At 38.6% G+C, this 20,600-nt stretch overlaps 1 protein-coding gene across 2 annotated transcripts in view; it reads left to right on the forward strand.

The window, feature by feature from the left end:
- Nucleotides 1–20,600, forward strand: part of LOC150087197 (rab GTPase-activating protein 1-like) — a 435,279-nt gene that overhangs the window by 213,953 nt on the left and 200,726 nt on the right. For both annotated transcript variants that reach the window (XM_090373009.1, XM_090373010.1), the window contains exon 13: nucleotides 6,728–6,972. In XM_090373009.1, the coding sequence (XP_090229135.1) occupies nucleotides 6,728–6,972 (245 nt within the window). The remainder of the gene's footprint in view (nucleotides 1–6,727; nucleotides 6,973–20,600) is intronic.

Below are 20,600 nucleotides of genomic sequence, written 5' to 3' on the forward strand. Positions count from 1 at the left end.
CTTGAAGTGTTTAGGAAATGGGTGGATAGAAAAATTAACAAGATACAGGTAATGTCAGAAAGAAATAATAATCAGATACTTAATAAATGAACATTTTATATTTTTAATTTGTCTCAATCTTTTTTGATCACCCTTCATATTCACCTATTTAACATGTCTTATTATTTTGTTTTGATTATCTGTGTAGAAAAGATTCAGATTTTGATGATAAGTACAAGGGTGACTCCAAAACATTTTGCAATCAAGGTTAAATAATTAAAAATAAATAATCTATGTTCTTCATTTACCCTAAATGCCAAGTTTCTTAGAAGATCAAGCACCATCAGTTAGAACAGTTTTTAATTGGTTCAATGAATTTAAATTTGGAAAAACCAATTTTGAAGATAAACCCCAGTGAAGGGGGACCATCAGCAGCTGTCACACCCAAATAATTGAGCTGTTAAGATGTTTTCTGAGAGAAGACTGTAGAATTACTTATCAGCAGTTAGAGAAAGATGTGGGCATTGGATCAGCAGCAATTAATACCATCATTAATGATCATTAAAAGTACAGGAAGCTTGTTGGCAGATGGGTGCCTCACAACTTGAATGATGATCAAAAAGCTGTTTGTGTCAAATGATGCCATTTCGTATTTAAAAAGTTTAAAAAGGCAAATCCATGGCTATTTATGATATTGTTACAATGATGAAACTTGATGAAAGTTTCATCATTGTTTCATCAATGATGAAACTTGAATATACAATTTTGATCCAGGAACAAAGCAACAATCAACTGTTTGGTGCTCTCAATAGCCCTTCCACCCAAGAAAGTTCACCAAGCCAGAATCATCAGAAAACAAATGGTCACTTGTTTCTTCAGAAAAAATGGATTTTAGAAATTGTAAAGATAGAAGATCAAAAGACCATCAACAGTGGGTGGTATATTACTAAATGTCTTCCTGAAATGTTGAAAAAAATCATTGAAAATAGACACAAAAAACAAAGGACGACACAAGAGCTCACACTTCAGCTCTGACATTAGACTTTTTAGCCACTTCTGGTGTTCAATTAGTCAACCATCCACCTTATCTCCAGACTTTGTGTTTCTTTTTATTTCCAAAAGTCAAAATTCTATTGAAAGGGAAAAAATTTGTGAGGCATGAAGAAGCTTTTCAGGCCTTCATCGAAGGATTAAATATGATCACCAGAGAAGACTCTGCTTTTGGAGTGGCCCTTGTAATACATTTCACTTATCATAGTTTGTTTATATTGGTGAATGAAACTTTTTCAACAACTACTATTAACATTGAGTTTGAAAATTTTTTTTAGTTTTTATATTGGTATTCAGAGTATAAACTTATCCTCATTGTTTTTTTTTTTTTTTTTTTCAGTTTTTTATTTTTCAATGTGTTTTAATATTCTTTATTGGAGAATTTGAGTTCAGTTCATTTAAGTAATTTCTTATGTAATCAGAAAAGGACATAACACAGATAAAAATGTAATAATAATTGAGTAACACAAAGACAAAACATGTAAAGTACTGCTGGCTGAGGTCTTGATGTAATAAATACAGTGGATGCTGCTTGTCGTGATCATTTTGGGACACAGCTTATATAACAAATGAAACAAGAACAGCTGTTTAGTATTGTTTATTGATGTAGAGTGGAAATGTTTACATAAAAAGGTGGAAGTGAACAAAAAGAACACATTAAACTCAGCCAGTTTAAAATACTTTAATTTGACTGTCCACTATTTCTTCAAGAAAGTCATCAATAAAAATGAAACTATCATAATGTTTATGGAAATTCATGCAAACCATTAAAACAAAGAAAATAATCAGGAATTAGAAAAGGGTTAATGCTCTACTGAAAACAGTCAGATTGGTAGGAGTATGGATACAGTACTTACTTTCATGGATTAATAACACTGACAACTATACATGTGCAAAGCAACAGTAGTAACTAAACACTCAACATTGAAGTTCAAAAACAAATCAGGATGCTATGTAATCACGTTTAGCACACGTATAAATCACATTAAGGCCAAAAAGCAATAACAAAAACCGAAGCACTCATTGCAATAAACATCACTTTTCTATGTATTTATATGCCTGATCAAAACTTCAGAAAATAGTAGCATTATATGAATAATAGCAGTAGCAATTGAATGATACAGAAGAGCAAATTTGTGCAGCCCAAAAAAAAAAAAAAAAAATCCCATTTCAATTATCTAATAGTTTGTCTAGTTCTACCTTGAATTTATTTAAGCTATCAACTTCCACTAACAACAGATAGAATTTCATTCCGGCAATCAACCACCTGCTAGCAAACTTCTACACATCTGTTCTACAGCCATCCTTTCTCAGTTTGAATTTGTGCCCTCTCATGTGTATGGTCTGAGCAAGAGGAAGAATTCCATCAGCACTGAGTCTGCTCAATCCATTCAAAGCCTTAAATACCTCAATGCAGATCACTTCACAGGTGCTTAGTTTCCAGATACTGAAATTTACAGAACTGAAGCCTTCCTTGGTAAGATCACCCCTTTTGTTCTGCTGACCAATCTCATTGCCCTTCTTTGTACTCATTCCAGCAGCTCTACATCCTTCCTAAAATAAGGCCTCCAGACTGGTATCCTTTTCTCAAGGTGTGGTCTGACCATTTCCTTATACAATGGGATAATCACCTTCTTATCCCTGCTAGCAAATTTCCTGTATATCATTGACAAAACCCCATGAGCTGTCCTGGCAGCCTGTATGCATTGCTCAAAGAACTTTATATCTAACTGTACAATTACCCCCAGGTTTTGTTTTTTTTTTTTTCATTTTCCACTACCCTGAATGTAGTACCACACAGTTGGTACATTACTCTGGGGTTACTGCTACCCATATACATTGCATTTATCCATACAGCAACTTGCCCTTAATGACACACTGCTCCAATTTGTACAGTAGTATTTTATGTGAAGCAGTATCAAAAGCTTTCCTAAAATCCAAGTAATGATATCAAAATAATTTTTTACATCCAGTTCCTTTGTGATCACATCATAGTATCCAATCAAATTGTTCAGACATGATTTCCCCTTAAGAAACTCATGCTGTGTCTGAATTATAATTGTGACCTTGTCTGAATGATCCTGCATTACTTCTTTTACCAGTGACTCCATTATTTTTCCTGGAACAGAAGTTAAACTAGCAGGTCTGTAATTATTTGTATCACCCTTCGATATCCCCCCCCTTGTGAATTGGGGGCACATTCACACATCTCCATTTGATGAGAAACTCCCATGAATCTAAGGATGTTCTCATAGTTATAGCTAAGTGTTTGCTTATTTCCTTCACTGCCTATCTTATTGGTAGACAGTGAAGGAAATAAGCAAACACTTAGCTATAACTAAGTGTTTGCTTATTTCCTTCACTGCCTATCTTATTGGTAGACCCCATCCATCCCAGGTGCCTTATGTTTAACTTCAACAATTTCTCTTCCATCTCCCTCTCAGTTATTACAAAATCATTTAGCTTTCTTTTAGAGTCTAAAGAATTCTATTAGAGCCTAAGGAATTTCTTGTTTGAATGTAGATGCAAAATACTTATTCAGTTTGTCAGCAACTTGAGCAGGATCATCAGCAGCCAAACCATCAATATCAAATGGACCAATTTGATTCATCCTCTTCCTTCTAGTGTTTACATAAGTAAAGAAGCCTTTGCTTGCCTAACCTGCTTTGTGACTTGATTGCAGGCTAGTTTATATCTACCTTAAGACTCTTGTTTCCCAACCATTTATATGCATCCCATTCAATTTTCTTTTATGCCACGAGTTTCATCAGTTAATCTGACATCCATTTAGGCCTATACCTTGAAGTGTAATTCTTAGTTGGTATGAAAAGCCTAGTAGCTTCTGTGATTAATGTTAACATACTGGAATTTGTTTTGTTTTTTTGACCAGCAACTAGTGAATACAGAGCATGTTGCATGCTGGAGCATTGTCCTTGAACACTTCCTATTTAGAATTTGCTGATGGTAACATTATCAGTTAGTCCCACTGTATAGAATTTAAAAACTGCCTGAGACCACTATAGAAAGTAAAATTCCCTCTCTTTACCCTTGATGGTATTTACAACTTTAAGTAAATCCCAAATGAATACTCTGTGATCTTTTATCTGTAGATTCTTATTGCATTAATAATCACTGCTGATAATCAGATCAAGAGTATTACACCCTCTTGTTTCCCCCACCATCTGTCTACTGACAACTCTATGCTGCCCACCAGGCCCAGTACCCTGACTTCTTGCCTGTCTTTTCTGATGGCTCGAAGTCAGAGTCATATGCCGGATCTGCTGCCATCTTCCCAAGTCACACTATATCTGGGAAGATTCCATATGAATGCAGCATATATACAGCTGAGTTTGTGCTATAGTTAGCCTTGGACCACATTAAAACTCACAAGTACCAAATGTGTATACTGACTCTAAGTATACTTCATGATTTATCGGGGTTGAAGTATAATCCTCATCCATTCCTGACCCGGTTCCAGCATATGTTGCATTCTCTTTCTGAGCATTCCTTCGACCTTCGTTTTTGCTAGATCCCAAGCCACATTGGGATCAGGGGTAATGAACTGGCAGATGCAGTGGCCAGATCACCAGCCCCGCAACACTCTTTACCTGTTAGTCCCCTATACAGACTACAAGCAGGTGATGCACCTAACATTACACTCCCAATGGCAACAATCTTGGCATGGGCAGGACACATAAGCTCTATCAGATAAAGCATGTAATCTGAAAATGGCAGTCTAATCTGCACAAGAATTGCAAAGAGGAAGTTGTTCTAGCTCGGCTCTGCATAGGATTTACTTAAAGCATGCATCAGATGACTGCATAGTCATCTGATGCATGCTTTTCTGCTGAGGACAGATGACTGTCCTATGTTTGAGCATTGTGACACCATTTTAACATTGAATCATGTCCTTATTGACTGTCCTAGATTTTTAAATGCATGCCATTTATGTTTTAGCACTTTTAACCATCTGACTGAGCCTTATACACTCAGTCAATGTGTATAAGACAATGTGTCTGCAATTTTTAACTTTTTGAAAATTACAAACCTTTATACCCATATATAAATGTTTTTAGTATGCATTATATATATATATATATATATATATATTTCTCTTTTATCTGAATTTATTTTTAACTAAATTTACTTGTCTTATAGCCATTTGTATATACTGATATGTTATTTTTAAATATTGGACTTGGCGCACATGGCCTAAGTTGCCTTTGCACCATAAAAAACTAAATCAAATCAAACCCTCTTGATTCTTCTCTAACATGCTGCTATAGATGTTGCTTTGCTGCCACTGCTACTGCTCATTCCAATAGAAACAGTTCAAAGATCACTTTCACATCTGCCTGTGGCTATTGTTAATCTATTAGTCTGTGTATCAAAACTAGCAGTTTTTCAACTCACCTAACACTACCTCAATAGCGCTAATGCGCCAATAAAACCCAAGAAACAACAACAACAACAACCTCAATAGCAGCAGCAAATATTTTTGTACCCTTTCTGTTTAAGTGTATCACATCCCTGTAGAAGCAGTCACTCCTGTTAACATGCACAGACCACGCTGAGAAAAATTTTATTGGAGATTTTTCTCTTGGAGAGTTTTCTCTCCAGGGCTGAATTGATTGACAAGGCTCTCATCATATACTCCCTCCTATCCTGTCTAGGCAGAATTGCAGACACTTTCAAATTTATTCCTGACTTGCAACTTTTTTTCAACATTGACCTGTACTTGCTAAGTAAATCCCCAGATCTCCTACACTTAATGTCATTAGTGCCAACATGTACAATGATATCAACTTTTGTGTCCTTAAAATATGATATCTTCTCTACAACTTCATCAGTTTATACCCTTGACAGACATATCCTGGTCCTATTCCACCTGTCCTTTTTGCAAGATATATTTCTCATTTCTCTGACAATGAGTCACTGACAACAACTAGTTTCTGTGGATCCAGCACATCTACTTTGGGAGTTTCTGCTGTGTTGCCTGATAATCAAGTGCAAGCTATGGTGTTAATGTGGGCATCTGAGAGCCTGATGGCCCCCAATTTAGTTCCTTCAAGAGCATCTACCCAGTTCTTCAGGCTGTTGTAAAGACCCATAACAACATTGAGTTGATATTATGGAAATCAACCCAGCTTATTGTGATCACAGATAATAACATTATCCATGATTACAATAAATGATGTAGACTGTAAAAAATATTTTAGTAAATGATAACTGATAAAAAAAATATTTTAGTAAATATTGCTTACCATTTAACATCCCTTTATCCACTGTTCACATACTCACAATTTTGCATATTCCTAACTTAAGCAAAAGATGTTTGGGTGGGATTGTGTGAGAAGCTTTTCTGAAATGTGGTGAGTTAGTCAGTCTCAAGTAGAAAAAAAAAATGGGGATATATCTACAAAGAAATTTCTGTTCTTCACTTAGAAAACAGGAACTTGACCTTTATAACATGCAGTTCACAAAAGTAATATATAAACGAGATTTTGATATAAATTATATTAGTAAGTTATATATTTATTTTTTATTTCTAGCTTTATATTTAGAAAATTGGAATTTTTTTATGATGAAATGAATTTAATTTCAAATATTCCTAAATTTTAATTTTACAGTTGTTCATGGTCATCTTTTTTTCTTGTGTGTGGTTTTATGTGGTCGTTTCTTCTCTTCTCTTCCCTAGATGATGACGAACCATTATTGAGTGGAACAGGAGAGGTCAACAAAGATTGTACACAGACAAAATTGGAAGGCTGGGGTGATGTTTTGGCCAAGTGGAGACAGAATCTCAAACAACGTCCACGGCAATTAGGTTCATTGGTGAAGAAAGGAATTCCTGAGGCTTTAAGAGGTGAAGTATGGCAGTTGTTGGCTGGCTGTCATGATGACAAAGACATACTTGGAACCTATAAGCTTCTGCTGAATAGGGTAAGACAATTAAATTATTGCATCAAATCAAATTTTGCGTTATGTAATAAATATTTTTAAAATTATCTTTCAGTGAAAATGTCAAAATCAAAAAACTTACTAAAGCCTTTTGGATAGAGTTTTCTAGAGTTTACGTATGTAAACTCTAGAAGGAAAGGGATGAATCATATTGGACCACTTAACATAGAGGGGGTTGACTATTGATTATCATGCTCAGGTAACTGATAAACTGAATGAGTATTTTCATCTACATTCACACATGAGGAGTTATTCAATGAGGGAGTGCCAGACGTTTATCAAACACTAATGGGGAGCTAAGTGATTTTATAATAACTGAGAGCAAAGTGGAGGAGAAATTGTTGAAGTTAAACATAAGGAAAGGCATCTGGGATGGACAGGATCTATCCAGTTATATTAAAGGAGGCAGCAAAGGAAGTAAGCAAACCCTTAGCCATAATTATGAGAGCATCCTTGGACTCAGGGGAGGTTCCCACAGACTGGAGATGTGCAAATGTATCCCCAATTCACAAAGGGGGGATTGAAGGGTGACACGAGTAATTATATACCAGTTAGTTTAACTTCTGTTCCGGGTAAAATAATGAAGTCACTGGTTAAAGATGCATTGCAGGATCATTAGCATTAGCATTAGTAGAGGCATATGATGCAAGAAAGCAAGCTTATTCAGCATCAGCCAAAAAAAAAAAAAAAAAAAAAAAAAACGCCACTCCCATTTCACCCCTCCATTTGTTCAAAATACCTGTCCAACTGAGCCTTAAATTTGTTTAGGCTATCAACTTCAACAACAAGTGATGGAAGTCTGTTCCACCAACCAACTGCCCGCTGGCTAAAGGCAAATTTCTGCACATCTATCCTACATCTGTCTTTCCTTAATTTGAATTTATGCCCTCTCAGGTGATTATTCTGAGCAAGATGAAGAATCCCGTTGGCATTGAGCATGCTCAAACCATTCAAAGCCTTATACACCTCTATCAGATCACCTAGTCTCCAGATTCTGTAATTTGCAAAACTTAAGCCTTTCTTCGTAAGAGCAACTCTTTGTTCCATTCACTAATCTTGTTGCCCTTCTCTGTACCCGTTCCAGCAGCTCTACATCCTTCTTGAAATGAGGCCTCCAGACCTGTATACAGTACTCAAGATGTGGCCTAACCATTGCCTTATACAAGGGAATAATCACCTCCTTATCCCTGCTAGAAAAATTCCTGTATATCATTGACAAGACACCATGAGCTACTCTTGCAGCTCGTCTGCACTGCTCAGAGAACTTCATATCTGCCTGCACAATTACCCCCAGGTCCTTTTAATTCTCCACCACTGTCAGTGTAGTACCGCAGAGTTGATACGTTGCTCTGGGGTTACTGTTTCCCATATGTAGTACTTTACATTTGTCAATGTTAAACTTCATTTGCCACCTCTCAGCCCATCTGTTCAACCTTTCCAGATCCTGTTGCAGCAGCATAGCGTCAGTAGTGTCCTTAACAACCCTGCCAACCTTTGTATCGTCTGCAAACTTGGACATTAAACTTGATATCCCATCATCAATATCATTCATAAACACCGAAAACAACAACGGACCCAACACTGAACCCTGAGGAACTCCACTAATAACATTAGTCCACGTTGAGCAGTGTCCATTGATTACCACTCTCTGTCTTCTGCCACTCAACCATCCCCTTATCCATAGCAGCAATTTGCCTCCAGTGCCACACTGCTCCAATTTGTGCAGCAGTCTTCCATGTGCAACAGTATCAAAGGCCTTTCTAAGATCCAAATATATAATATCAAAGTTATTCCCTGCATCCAGTTCTTTTGTGACGACATCATAGTATCCAATCAAATTGGTCAGGCAAGACCTGCCCTTAACAAAACCATGCTGCGTCTGAGCTATAACTGAATTCTTGTCTAGATGATCCTGCAGTGCTTCTTTAACCAGTGCCTCCATTAATTTACCTGGAACAGAAGTTAAACTAACAGGTCTATAATTACTTGTCAACCTTTGATCCTCCTTTGTGAATTGGGGTTGCATTTGCACATCTCCAGTCTATGGGTACCTCCCCTGAGTCCAAAGAAGCTCTCAAAATTATGGCTAGGGGTTTGCTTACTTCCTTTGCTGCTTCCTTTAATATAACTGGATAGATCCCATCCACCCCAGGTGCCTTTTTTATGTTTATCCTCAACAATCTCTCCTCCACTTTCCTCTCAGTTATTACAAAATCATCCAGCTCACTGCCAATGTTTACTTTACCTACATCATTCCCCTTCCTGAATAACTCCTCATGCGTGAATGTAGATGCAAAATACTCGTTTAGATTGTTAGCCACCTGAGCAGGATCCTCAACTGTTGAACCATCAATATCCAGTGGACCAATCTGATTCATCCCTTTCCTTCTTGAGTTTAAATATGTAAAGAACTCTTTTCTGTTTTTCTTTGCATCCTTTGCCAAGGATTTTTCGTAGTCTGCCTTTGCCTGCCTAATCTCCTTTGTGACTTGGTTACAGACCAACTTATATCTATCATAGGCTTCCATGTCACCCATTAATTTGTATGTATCCCATGCATTTTTCTTCTCTGCCATATGTTTCATTAGTTCATCTGACAACCATTTAGGCCTAAATCTTGATGAACAATATTTCTTGGTTGGTATATAAAGCCTGGTAGCCTCCAAGATTAGTTCCTTGAATGCTTCCCATTTTGAGTTTGCTGTTGGTAACATCATCAGTTGGTCCCACTGTATAGAATTTAAATACTGTCTCAGACCATCATAGTCGCCTTTACGAAAACAAAAACCCTTCCCTTTACCTCTGATGGTAGTTACCTCCTTGAGTAAATCCCACTTCAACACACTGTGATCACTGCCACCTAGTGGTTCATTTATCTGCAGATTCTTAATGCATGAAGAATCACTACTGATAATCGGATCAAGAGTATTGCTCCCTCTTGTTGCCTCACGAACATGCTGATGTAGAAAACAATCATCCAATAAATCCACAAAAGCCTTGCTAGTGTGTGAGTGACCAGCCCCCAAATTCCAGTCAATATCTGGGAAATTAAAATCCCCCATTATAAGACTCTCTGATTTACTGGCCCACTCTATTTCCCTGTACAATATCTTATTATACTCATCAGAGTCATTATGCCTATAGCACACTCCTACTCTCAATTTTGATTTCCCTATGCTTATGTCACACCAAACTGACTCGACACTGCCCTGTCCATCGATGTCGACTGGCTTCACTTCCTTGGACTTTATGTGTTTCTTAATTAATAGCATAACCCCTCCTCCCCTCCTGTTCTGTCTATCCTTTCTATACACATTGTATTCCCCAAATTCCAGTTCCGCATTACTTATATCTGTGTGACACCACGTCTCTGATATCCCAACAATATCTGCCTTTGATGTTTTGAGCAATACCTCAAATTCATCAAATTTATTTACCAAACTCCTAGCATTGGTGTACACGCAGGTATACATGCACCTGTTTCTATTCTTAGCTACCCTAACACAACCCATGTGTTTACTTGTACCGCAATGACTCCTAGCAGTCTCTGAAATATCCTACATCTTGTTTTTCAGGCTTCTGCTCATTTCAATAGAAGCATGCAAGAATCACTTCCACCTCTGCCAGTGGCTACTGTTAATCTGTTAGTCCTTGTATCCCCCCCCAACTAGCAGTTTTCCGACCCACCTAACACTGCCTCGACAGCATCAGCAAAAATTCTTGCACCCTTTCTATTTAAGTGTATCCTATCCCTGTAGAAGGAATCTCTCCTGTTAACAAGTACAGTCCAGGCTGAAAAAAATTCTACCCCTTGAGCCTTGCACAATCCCTCCAGGGCCGAATTGATCGACAAGGCTCTCATCATATACTCCCTCCTATCGTGTCTGGGCAGAATTGCAGACACTTTCAAATTCAACCCTAATTCACAGATTTTTTTCAACAGTGACCTGTACTTGCTAAGTAATTCCGCCGGTCTCCTACTCTTAATATCATTAATGCCAACGTGTACAACTATATCACCTTTTGTGCCCTTAAAAGATGATATCCGCTCTACAACCTTTGCCCCTGGCAGACATACCCTGGTCCTATTCCACCTATCCTTTTTACAAAGCATGTTCCCCGTTTCCCCTGACAATAGAGTCACCATCAACTACTAGTTTCTGTGGGACCAGCGCATTCTGCCTAGGGGGCTGCCTCTGTGTTGCCTGATGACCAAGTGCAAGCTCTGGCATTGATGTGGGCAGCTGAGAGCTTGATGGGCCCCTCAATTTATTTCCTTCGAGGGCATCCACCCTGTCCTTCAAGCTCTCATAAAGGCCCATAACAACGCTGAGTTGTCGCCTGATTTCCTTGCACTCCGTACATCGTGCACACACAAAGACATCCCCCTTGGCAGTATCATGTCCCGTACCCGACTGCTCCGCAAACATCAAGCAAATAGTGCATTTTAAAAGACTGTGATTCAGAGGGCAACTGCCCCCCTCAGTTCTCCCCTGAACCACAGCACTCCCATTAGCTTGAGCTAATGGGAGTGCTGGACCATCTAGACAAGACTACAGTAATAGTTAACACACAGCATGGGTTTGTTAAAGGGAGGTCTTGTCTGACCAATTTGATTGGATACTATTATGTGGTCAGAAAGGACCTGAATGCCAAAAATAATTTTGATATCATACACTTGGATTTCACGAAAGCTTTTGATACTGTTGCACATGGAAGACTACTGTACAAATTGGAGCAGTGTGGCATTAAGGGCAAGTTGCTACAATGTATAAAGGGATGGTTGAGTGGGAGACGACAGAGAGTGGTAAACAATGGACACTGCTCTTCGTGGACAAATGTTATTAGTCGAGTTCCCCAGGGTTCAGTGTTAGGCCCATTGTTTTCAATGATATTGATGAAGGTATATCAGGTTTAATGTCCAAGTTGCAGATGATACAAAGGTTAGCAGGGTTGTTAACGACAGTAAAGACAGTATGCTGGAACTAGATAAGTTGGGAAAATGGACTGAGAAGTGGCAACTGAAATTTAACATTGACAAATGCAAAGTACTGCATATAGATAGCAATAACCGAAGAGAAACGTACGAACTGTGTGGTACTACACTCAGGGAAGTGGAAAGTGAAAAAGACCTAGGGGTAATTGTGCAGTCTAATATGAAGTTCGCTGAACAGTGCAGACTGGCTCCCAGAGCAGGTCATAGAGTCTTGTCAATGATATATATAGGAATTTTGCTAGCAGGGACAGGGAGGTGATTATCCCATTTTACAAGGCAATGGTCATAGCACACCTAGAGTACTGTGTACAGGTCTGGAGGCCTCATTTTAGGAAGGATGTAGAGTTGCTAGAACAAGTACAAAGAAGGGCAACAAGATGGGTGAGGAGAACAAATGAGTGCTCTTACCAAGAAACTTACTTAGAAAGGCTTTAGTTCTATAAATTGCAGTACCTGGAGAGTAGGCACCTGCGAGGTGATCTGATTGAGGTGTATAAGGCCTTGAATAGGTTGAGCAAGCTGAATGCTGATGGGATTCTTCCTCTTGCTCAGACTAAGAACCTGAGGGGCACAGTTTCAAATTGAGGAAAGATAGTTGTGGAACAGATGTGTGGATATTTGCCTTTAGCCAGCAAGTAGTTGATTGGTGGAGCAGGCTTCCATCTTTTGTTATGGAAGCTAATAGCCAAATAAATTTAAGGCTGAGCTGGACAGGCATTTGAAACGAATGGAGAGGTGAAATGGGAGGTTTTTTGATTTTTTTCGGCTGATACTGCATAAGCTCGCTTTCTTGCATTTTTTTGTCAGAAAGACAAAAAAAAAAAAAATACAGATTAAAATAAACAGTTTAATGTTTCATTCTGATACAATGAATTATTACATATTTTCTTTGGTGAATTTGGGGAATCATTCTAGATAACATTTCACATGTATCTGGATGATAAATTTTTTTGCAGATCTTTTACATGATTTTATAGATGTAAGCTTTATGCACTTTGGAGTAAGAAGGTATTTGTTAACATCATCCTAATGCCTTAATTCATAATTATAATGGTAATTCATTTTACCATTATACATTGTAATGGTAAAGCTGTACATTATACAACTCGAATTGCCAAGAATGCTTTGATTTGAGGAAGTACTGCTGAAGGCATTCTCCTACAAATCGAGGCACCTCCGTAGCCAGGTGGCGGGAGCAGCAGTGCATAGCACATGCTTCTTGACTGGGGTTTGAGCCTGTGACCACCAAATACGAAGGATACGGAAAGGTCAGGGAATGACCACCGCAAATCCCCGGAGCAAAATGGCCTTAGTTGCTAATGCTCCTTAAAAAAAACCAAATAACAAACAATGATAACCTTCAAATCGTGATTATATTATGTGCTCTACTTGTTCCATCTTTGTGAAGCTACCTTTATCAGAGCATGATACAGCCGAAAGAAAGAGATTCCTTTGTGTTTCGTCATTCCAAAGAGCAGGTTAAACACAAATTCAGTGTTCTGATAGGCCTATATGAGGGCTTGAAGAATAGGGTTGATGCCCTTGAAGGATTAAAAGAGAGGAACCCATCGGGCACCTAGCTGTCCAGCCCAATGCTAGAGCCTGTTCCCCAGCATCAAACAACAACAGTGATATCCTCCACTACAAAGATCCTTGGTCCCACAAAACATAGCTATAGTTAATGATTTGCCTCTCAAGAAAACAAGAAATATATTGTACAAAAAGGTGGAATAGGATCAGGGTATGTCTGCCGTGGAGCTAAAATTGATTACATTGTAGAGCAGCTATCATCTTTTATGAGCACAAAAGATGATATTGTTGTACATGTTAGGACTAATCATATTAAGAGTAGGAAACCTGAGGATTTATTTACTGCAAGTGCAGGGAAATTTAAAAGTCATGAATTAGAATTGAAATTAAAAGTGTCTGTAATTCTGCCCAGACACAGTAGGGGGTGTACATGATGAGAGCCTATCAGTCAATTTGGCCTTGTAGAGACTATGCAAGAATTTTTTCTATATAGTTTTGTGCTTGTTAACAGGACAGAATCTTTTTACAGGGATGGGATACACTTAAATAGAAGGGAGGGTAAAAACATTTGCTGATACTATCAAGGAAGTGTTAAATGGGTTAGAAAACTACTAGCTGGGGAGGGGGGGAAGGTACACAAATTAACAGCAGACACAGACAGAGGTGTACATGATTTTTGCATTCCTTTATTGGAACAAGTCTAATGTCAACAAATATCTTCTTTCGTCTTCTCAGCCTGCAACCCATGCACGGTACTAAGCTATAGGTTCTAATACCTCTCGTGTTTGGGATTTTCATTAAAAAAATAATAAAAATTTCAATGGCCTGGGAAGTAAGGTGTCAGGGATTTCAAGGCCTCCTGGGAGACATCATGGAACAAACAAATACATGGGCTGTGTTAGAATTACTAAGAATAAAAATAAGTGTATGTATACTTATTTTTATTAATAAGTGTACATTCTGCATTCCTTATATCTGTGTGACACCACGTCTCTGAATTCCCCACAATATCTGCCTTTGATGTTTTGAGCAATACCTCAAATTCATCAAATTTATTTACTAAACTCCTAGCACTGGTGTACACGCAAGTATAAACTAAGAAATATTGTTCAAGGTTTAGGCCTAAGTGGATGTCAGATGAACTAATGAGACATATGGCAGAGAAGAAAAATGCATGGGATACATACAAATTAACACATGACACAGAAGCCTATGATAGATACAAGTCGATCTGTAACCAAGTTACAAAGGAGGTTAGGCAGGCGAAGGCAGATTACGAGAAATCGGTGGCAAGGGATGCAAAGAAAAATAGCATAGAGTTCTTTACTTATGTAAACTCTAGCAGGAAGGGGATGAATCAGATTGGTCCACTTGATATCGATGGTTGATGATCCTGCTCAGGTAGCTAACAAACTGAATGAATATTTTGCATCGACATTCACACATGAGGAGTTATTCAGCGAGGGGATGCCAGAGATGTATTCAACTCTGGCAGTAAGCTATAGAATCTTGTAATAACTGAGAGTAAAGTGGAGGAGAAATTGTTGAAGATAAATACAAGAAAGGCACCTGGGGTGGATGGGATCTATCCAGTTATATTAAAGGAGGCAGCAAAGTTAGTAAGCAAACCCTTAGCCATAATTATGAGAGCTTCCTTGGACTCAGGGGAAGTACCCAAGGAATGGAGATGTGCAAATGTGACCCCAATTCACAAAGGAGGATCAAAGGGCGACACAAGTAATTATAGACCTGTTAGTTTAACTTCTGTTCCTGGAAAATTAATGGAGGCACTGGTTAAAGAAGCACTGCAGGATCATCTAGACAAGACTTCAGTTATAGCTCAGACACAGCATGGTTTTGTTAAGGGGAATCTTGCCTGACCAATTTGATTGGGGGGATACTATGATGCAGTCACAAAAGAACTAGATGCAGGGAATAACTTTGATATTATGTACTTGTATCTTAGAAAGGCTTTTGATACTGTTGCACATGGAAGACTGCTGCACAAATTGGAGCAGTGTGGCATTGGAGGCAAATTGCTGCTATGAATAAGGGGGTGGTTGAGGGGGAGAAGACAGAGAGTGGTAATCAATGGACACTGCTCATCGTGGACTAATGTTATTAGTGGAGTCCCTTAGGGTTCAGTATTGGGTCCATTATTGTTTTCTGTATTTATAAATGATATCGATTATGGTTTACCAAGCTTAATGTCCAAGTTTGCAGATGATACGAAGGTTGGCAGGGTTGTCAAGGACACTACTGACACTATGCTACTGCAACAGGATCTGGAAAGGTTGAGCAGATGGGCTGAGAGGTGGCAAATGAAGTTTAACATTGACAAATGTAAAGTACTACATATGGGAAACAGCAACCCCAGCGCAACGTATCAACTCTATGGTACTACACTGACAGTGGTAGAGAATGAAAGGGACCTGGGGGTGGTTGTGCAGGCAGATATGAAGTTTTCTGAGCAGTGCAGACGGGCTGCAAGAGTAGCTCATGGTGTATTGTCGTTGATATATAGGAATTTTTCTAGCAGGGATAAGGAGGTGATTATTCCATTGTATAAGGCAATGGTCAGACCACACCTAGAGTACTGTATACAGGTCTGGAGGCCTCATTTCAAGAAGGATGTAGAGATGCTGCAACGAGTACAGAGAAGGGCAACAAGATTAGTGAATGGAACAAAGGGGTGCTCTTACGAAGAAAGGCTTAAGTTTTGCAAATTACAGTGTCTGGAGACTAGGCACCGGCGAGGTGATCTGATAGAGGTGTATAAAGCCTTGAATGGTTTGAGCATGCTCAATGCTGATGGGATTCTTCCTCTTGCTCAGAATAATCACCTGAGAGGGCATAAATTCAAATTGAGAAAAGACGGATGTAGGATAGACGTGAGGAAATTTGCTTTTAGCCCACGGGTGGTTGGTTGGTGGAATAGACTTCCATCCCTTCTTGTGGAAGTTGATAGCCTAAATAAGTTTAAGGCTCAGCTGGACAGGTATTTCGAACGAACAGAGGGGTGAAGTGGAAGTAGTTATTTTTTATTTATTTATTTATTATTTATTTTTTTTTGGCTGATGCTGCATAAGCTTGCTTTCTTGCATCAAATGCCTCTGCTAATGCTAAATGCTAATGCTAATAAAGCATGGGTTTTTTAAGGTCTTGTCTGACCAATTTGATTAGATACTATGATGCGGTCACAAAGGAACTAGATAGATAATATTGTTGAAAATATTGTAGAAAAGGTGATATTGTTGTACACACTAGTGATATTAAGAGTAGGAGACTGACGGAATTACTTAACAATTACAGGTCACTGCTGAAAAAGAGCCATGAATTAGCATTGAATTTGAAAGAGTCTGCAATTCTGCCCAGACACGATAGGAGGGAGTATATGATGAGTGCCTTGTAGATCAATTCGGCCCTGGGGAGATTGTGCAAGGCTCAAGGGGTAGAATTTTTCTCAGCCTGGTCTGTGCTTGTTAATAAGAGGAGACTGCTTCTACAGCAATGTTATGCGCTTAAATAGAAAGGGTGCATTGCTGATGCTATCAAGGCAATGTTAGGTGGGCCGGAAAACTGCTAGCTTGGAGGGATACATGGACTAATAGATTAACAGTAGCTGCTGGTAGAGGTGAAAGCGATTCTTGCACTGCTGGTAGAGGTAAAAGTGATTCTTGCACTGCTTCTATTAAAATGAGCAGCAGCCTGGAAAAAAGATACAGAGGATTTCAGAGACTGCTGGGAGTCAGTGTGGTACAAGTAAACACATGGGCTGTGTTAGGGTAGCTAAGAATAGCAACAGGTGCATGTATACTTGTGTGTACACCAATGCTAGGAGTTTGGTAAATGAATTTGAGGTGTTGGTCAAAACATCAAAGGCAGATATTGTTGGGATATCAAAGACATGGTGTCACACAGATATAAGGAATGCAGAACTGGAATTTGGGGAGTACAATGTGTACAGGAAGGATAGAAAGGGAGTGGGGGGTTATGCTATTAGTTAAGAAACACATAAAATCCAACGAAGTACAGCTAGTCAACATGGCTGGACAGTGCAGTGTCGAATCAATTTGGTGTGACATAAGCACTGGGGTCGCCTCCGTAGCCAGGTGGGAAGGAGCAGCAGTGCTTAGCACACGCTTCTTGATTAGACCGAGGTTCGAGCCCGTCACCACGAAATACGGAGGATGCGGAAAGGTCAGGGAATAATCACCGCATATTCCCTGAGCAATATGGCCTTAGTTGCCAATGCTCCTAAAAACCAAATAACATAAGCACTGGGAAATCAGAATTGAGAGTAGGAATGTTATGTGCCTGATGACTCTGATGAGAAACAACTGTACAGGGAAATAGTGGGCCAGTAAATCATAGAGTCTTATAATGGGGGATTTTAATTTCCCAGATATTGATTGGAATTTGTATGTTGGTCACTCACACACTAGCAAGGCTTTTGTGGATTTATTACATGATTGTTTTCTACAGCAGCATGTTCATGAGGCAACTAGAGGGAGTAATACTTTTGATCTAATTATCAGCAGTGATTTTTCATGCATTAAGAATTTGCAGATAAAGGAACCACTAGGTGAGAGTGATCACTGTGTGCTGAAGTGGAATTTACTCAAAGAGATAACTACCATCAGGGGTAAAGGGAAGGGTTTTTGCTTTCATAAAGGTGACTTATTGAGAATAAGCCGACTGCCACATTTTGCTGAATACCCGGCCACATTGGAATTCCAGGAAACGAGCGTGCAGACAAAACAGCAAAACACCCTGTTGCTTTGATTCCATCCCAGTTCCTTATTCTGACTATAAGCCAATCATATGGCAGATATGTACTGAGATGTGGTCTGAAATGTGGCATGATCAGAGAGCCAACAAACTTCTTGAAATAAAACAAAATCCACAGCTATGGAGATCTAGTTCCTGATTAACCAAGCACGAAGAGGAGGTTGTGCTTGCAAGAGCACGATTTGGCCATACACATCTAATGCATCTCTTTTTACTGCTAGGAGAAGAGCCTCCACTCTGCTTGCATTGTAAGTCCATTCTTACAGTGAAACATATTATCATTGAATGTGCACACTACAATTCAGCTAGAATCAAATGTTTCAAATCTTTAATTAACTCACAAAAACCCTTGCAACTAGCTCATATACTTGGAGATGATGCCAATCTATCAGCGTTGTTTAATTATCTAAAAATGATAAATGTATACAGTCACTTCTAGAATGATTTCTTTCATATATTAACCAACACTCCAAAGTAATAAGTGCATTTTGGCCATAGCAATAAACCCCACTCCAATAACAAAAACCTCGCAGGTGTCTAGTCTCCAGCCACTACAATTTGCAGAACTTAAGAATTTCTTGGTAAAAGGATCCCTTCATTCCACTCACCAATCTTGTTGCCCTTCTCTGTACATGCTCAAACAACTCTGCATCCTTCCTAAAATGAGGCACCAAGACCTGTATGCAGTACTCAAGGCATTGCCTAACAATTGCCATATACAAAGGCATAATCACTTCCTTTTCTCTACTAGCAGAATTCCTGTATATTGATTGATTATACCCCATGAGCTTCTCTGGCAGCCTGTCTGTATTGCTCAGAAAACTTCATATATGACTGCACAATTACTCCCAGATCTTTTTCATTTTCAACATTCCTAAGTGTAGTACCACACAGTTAGTACACTTCTCTGGAGTTATTTCTACCCATATGCAGTACTTTGCACTTATCAATGTTAAACTTCTATATCACTTCTCACCCCATCTGCCCAAATTTTCTAGATCCTGTTGCAGTAATACACTGCCATTACCTTCATTAACAACCCTGCCAACCTTTGTATCATCTGCAAAATTTGACATTAAGCCTGATATATCTTCGTCAATATCATTGATAAATATACAAAACAACAGTGGGCCCAACACCGAACCCTGAGGACTCCACTAATGACATTAGTCCGAAGAGCAGCGTCCATTGATTACCATTCTGTCTTCTCCCACTCACCCACCCTTTTATCCATTGTACCATACTGCTCCAATTTGTATACAGCAGGCCCTCGTTATAATGTGGTTCGCTTTACACTGATTCGCTATAATGTTGTTATGTTGTAACCCATATCTGACTATAATGCTGCCACAAATCACTATAACGCTCTTTTACAGATGCATTTTTGGCATATTAATGAAATCTTTCATTTGATGGAGTCGATAGCTTGAAAATTAATAGCAAAACAGCATTAAAACGTTTCCCACGCCGACTTGAGAAATTTTCCCAAGCTCAGTGAAATTTTCTTGTACGCTAATTTAATTGCAGAACAGTGACTTGTTACGTAGTTCCGAGATCAATATTTTAAAAAATTATCAAGTATATTGCTTGCATTATATCCATTTATCCAAAGTCTAGTCATCACTCAGTACAGTATTAGACGTAGTGCATAATGGACAGTTTGCTCGAACATTGAATCATAATTAATGCAACCAATGCAGTTAAATTTTCGAAGGGTTAATAATGGCGGATAAAAATGAAAAGGCAACAACATCTAGACCTAGCACGGAGACTATAAATCTAAGAAAAAGACTGAATTTGAAAATTAAATTAGACATTTTGAAGCGAATCGATTCCGGTCAACGACAAGCGGATGTGTGCCATAATTTAGGACTGGCTGGTTTAACTGTAAGAACAATTATAAAAAAAAAAGAATTAATATTAGCAGCAGGAAAGACAGCTGTTCCCCTGCCAGCAGCTAGGACTAGGCCAGCTATTAGGATGAAATTGAGAGACTAACTAATTTTATTGAAGATAATATCCAGTGCAGAATTCAGTTAAGTTAAATATTATAAAAAAAGAGAGAGAGCCTATATGATGATCTGAAGAAAACTCACTTAAAAAAAAAAATGTGGAACCATTTAAAACTAGTAAGGGCTGGTTGAATAGATTTAAAATCCAGGAAGAAACCGCAAGTGCAGATCAAGGAGCCGAAACTTAAAAAAAAAAAAAAAATTGTTAAAATGTGTGTATGTGTTATACTTCTTGACAAGTTTTTAACTTAGATGAAGCAGGACTTTTTTGGAAACGAATG

The sequence above is a fragment of the Mastigoproctus giganteus genome, chromosome 4, assembly GCF_048544385.1.
Source record: "Mastigoproctus giganteus isolate SK-2022 chromosome 4, ASM4854438v1, whole genome shotgun sequence".
Lineage (NCBI taxonomy): Eukaryota > Metazoa > Arthropoda > Arachnida > Uropygi > Thelyphonidae > Mastigoproctus > Mastigoproctus giganteus.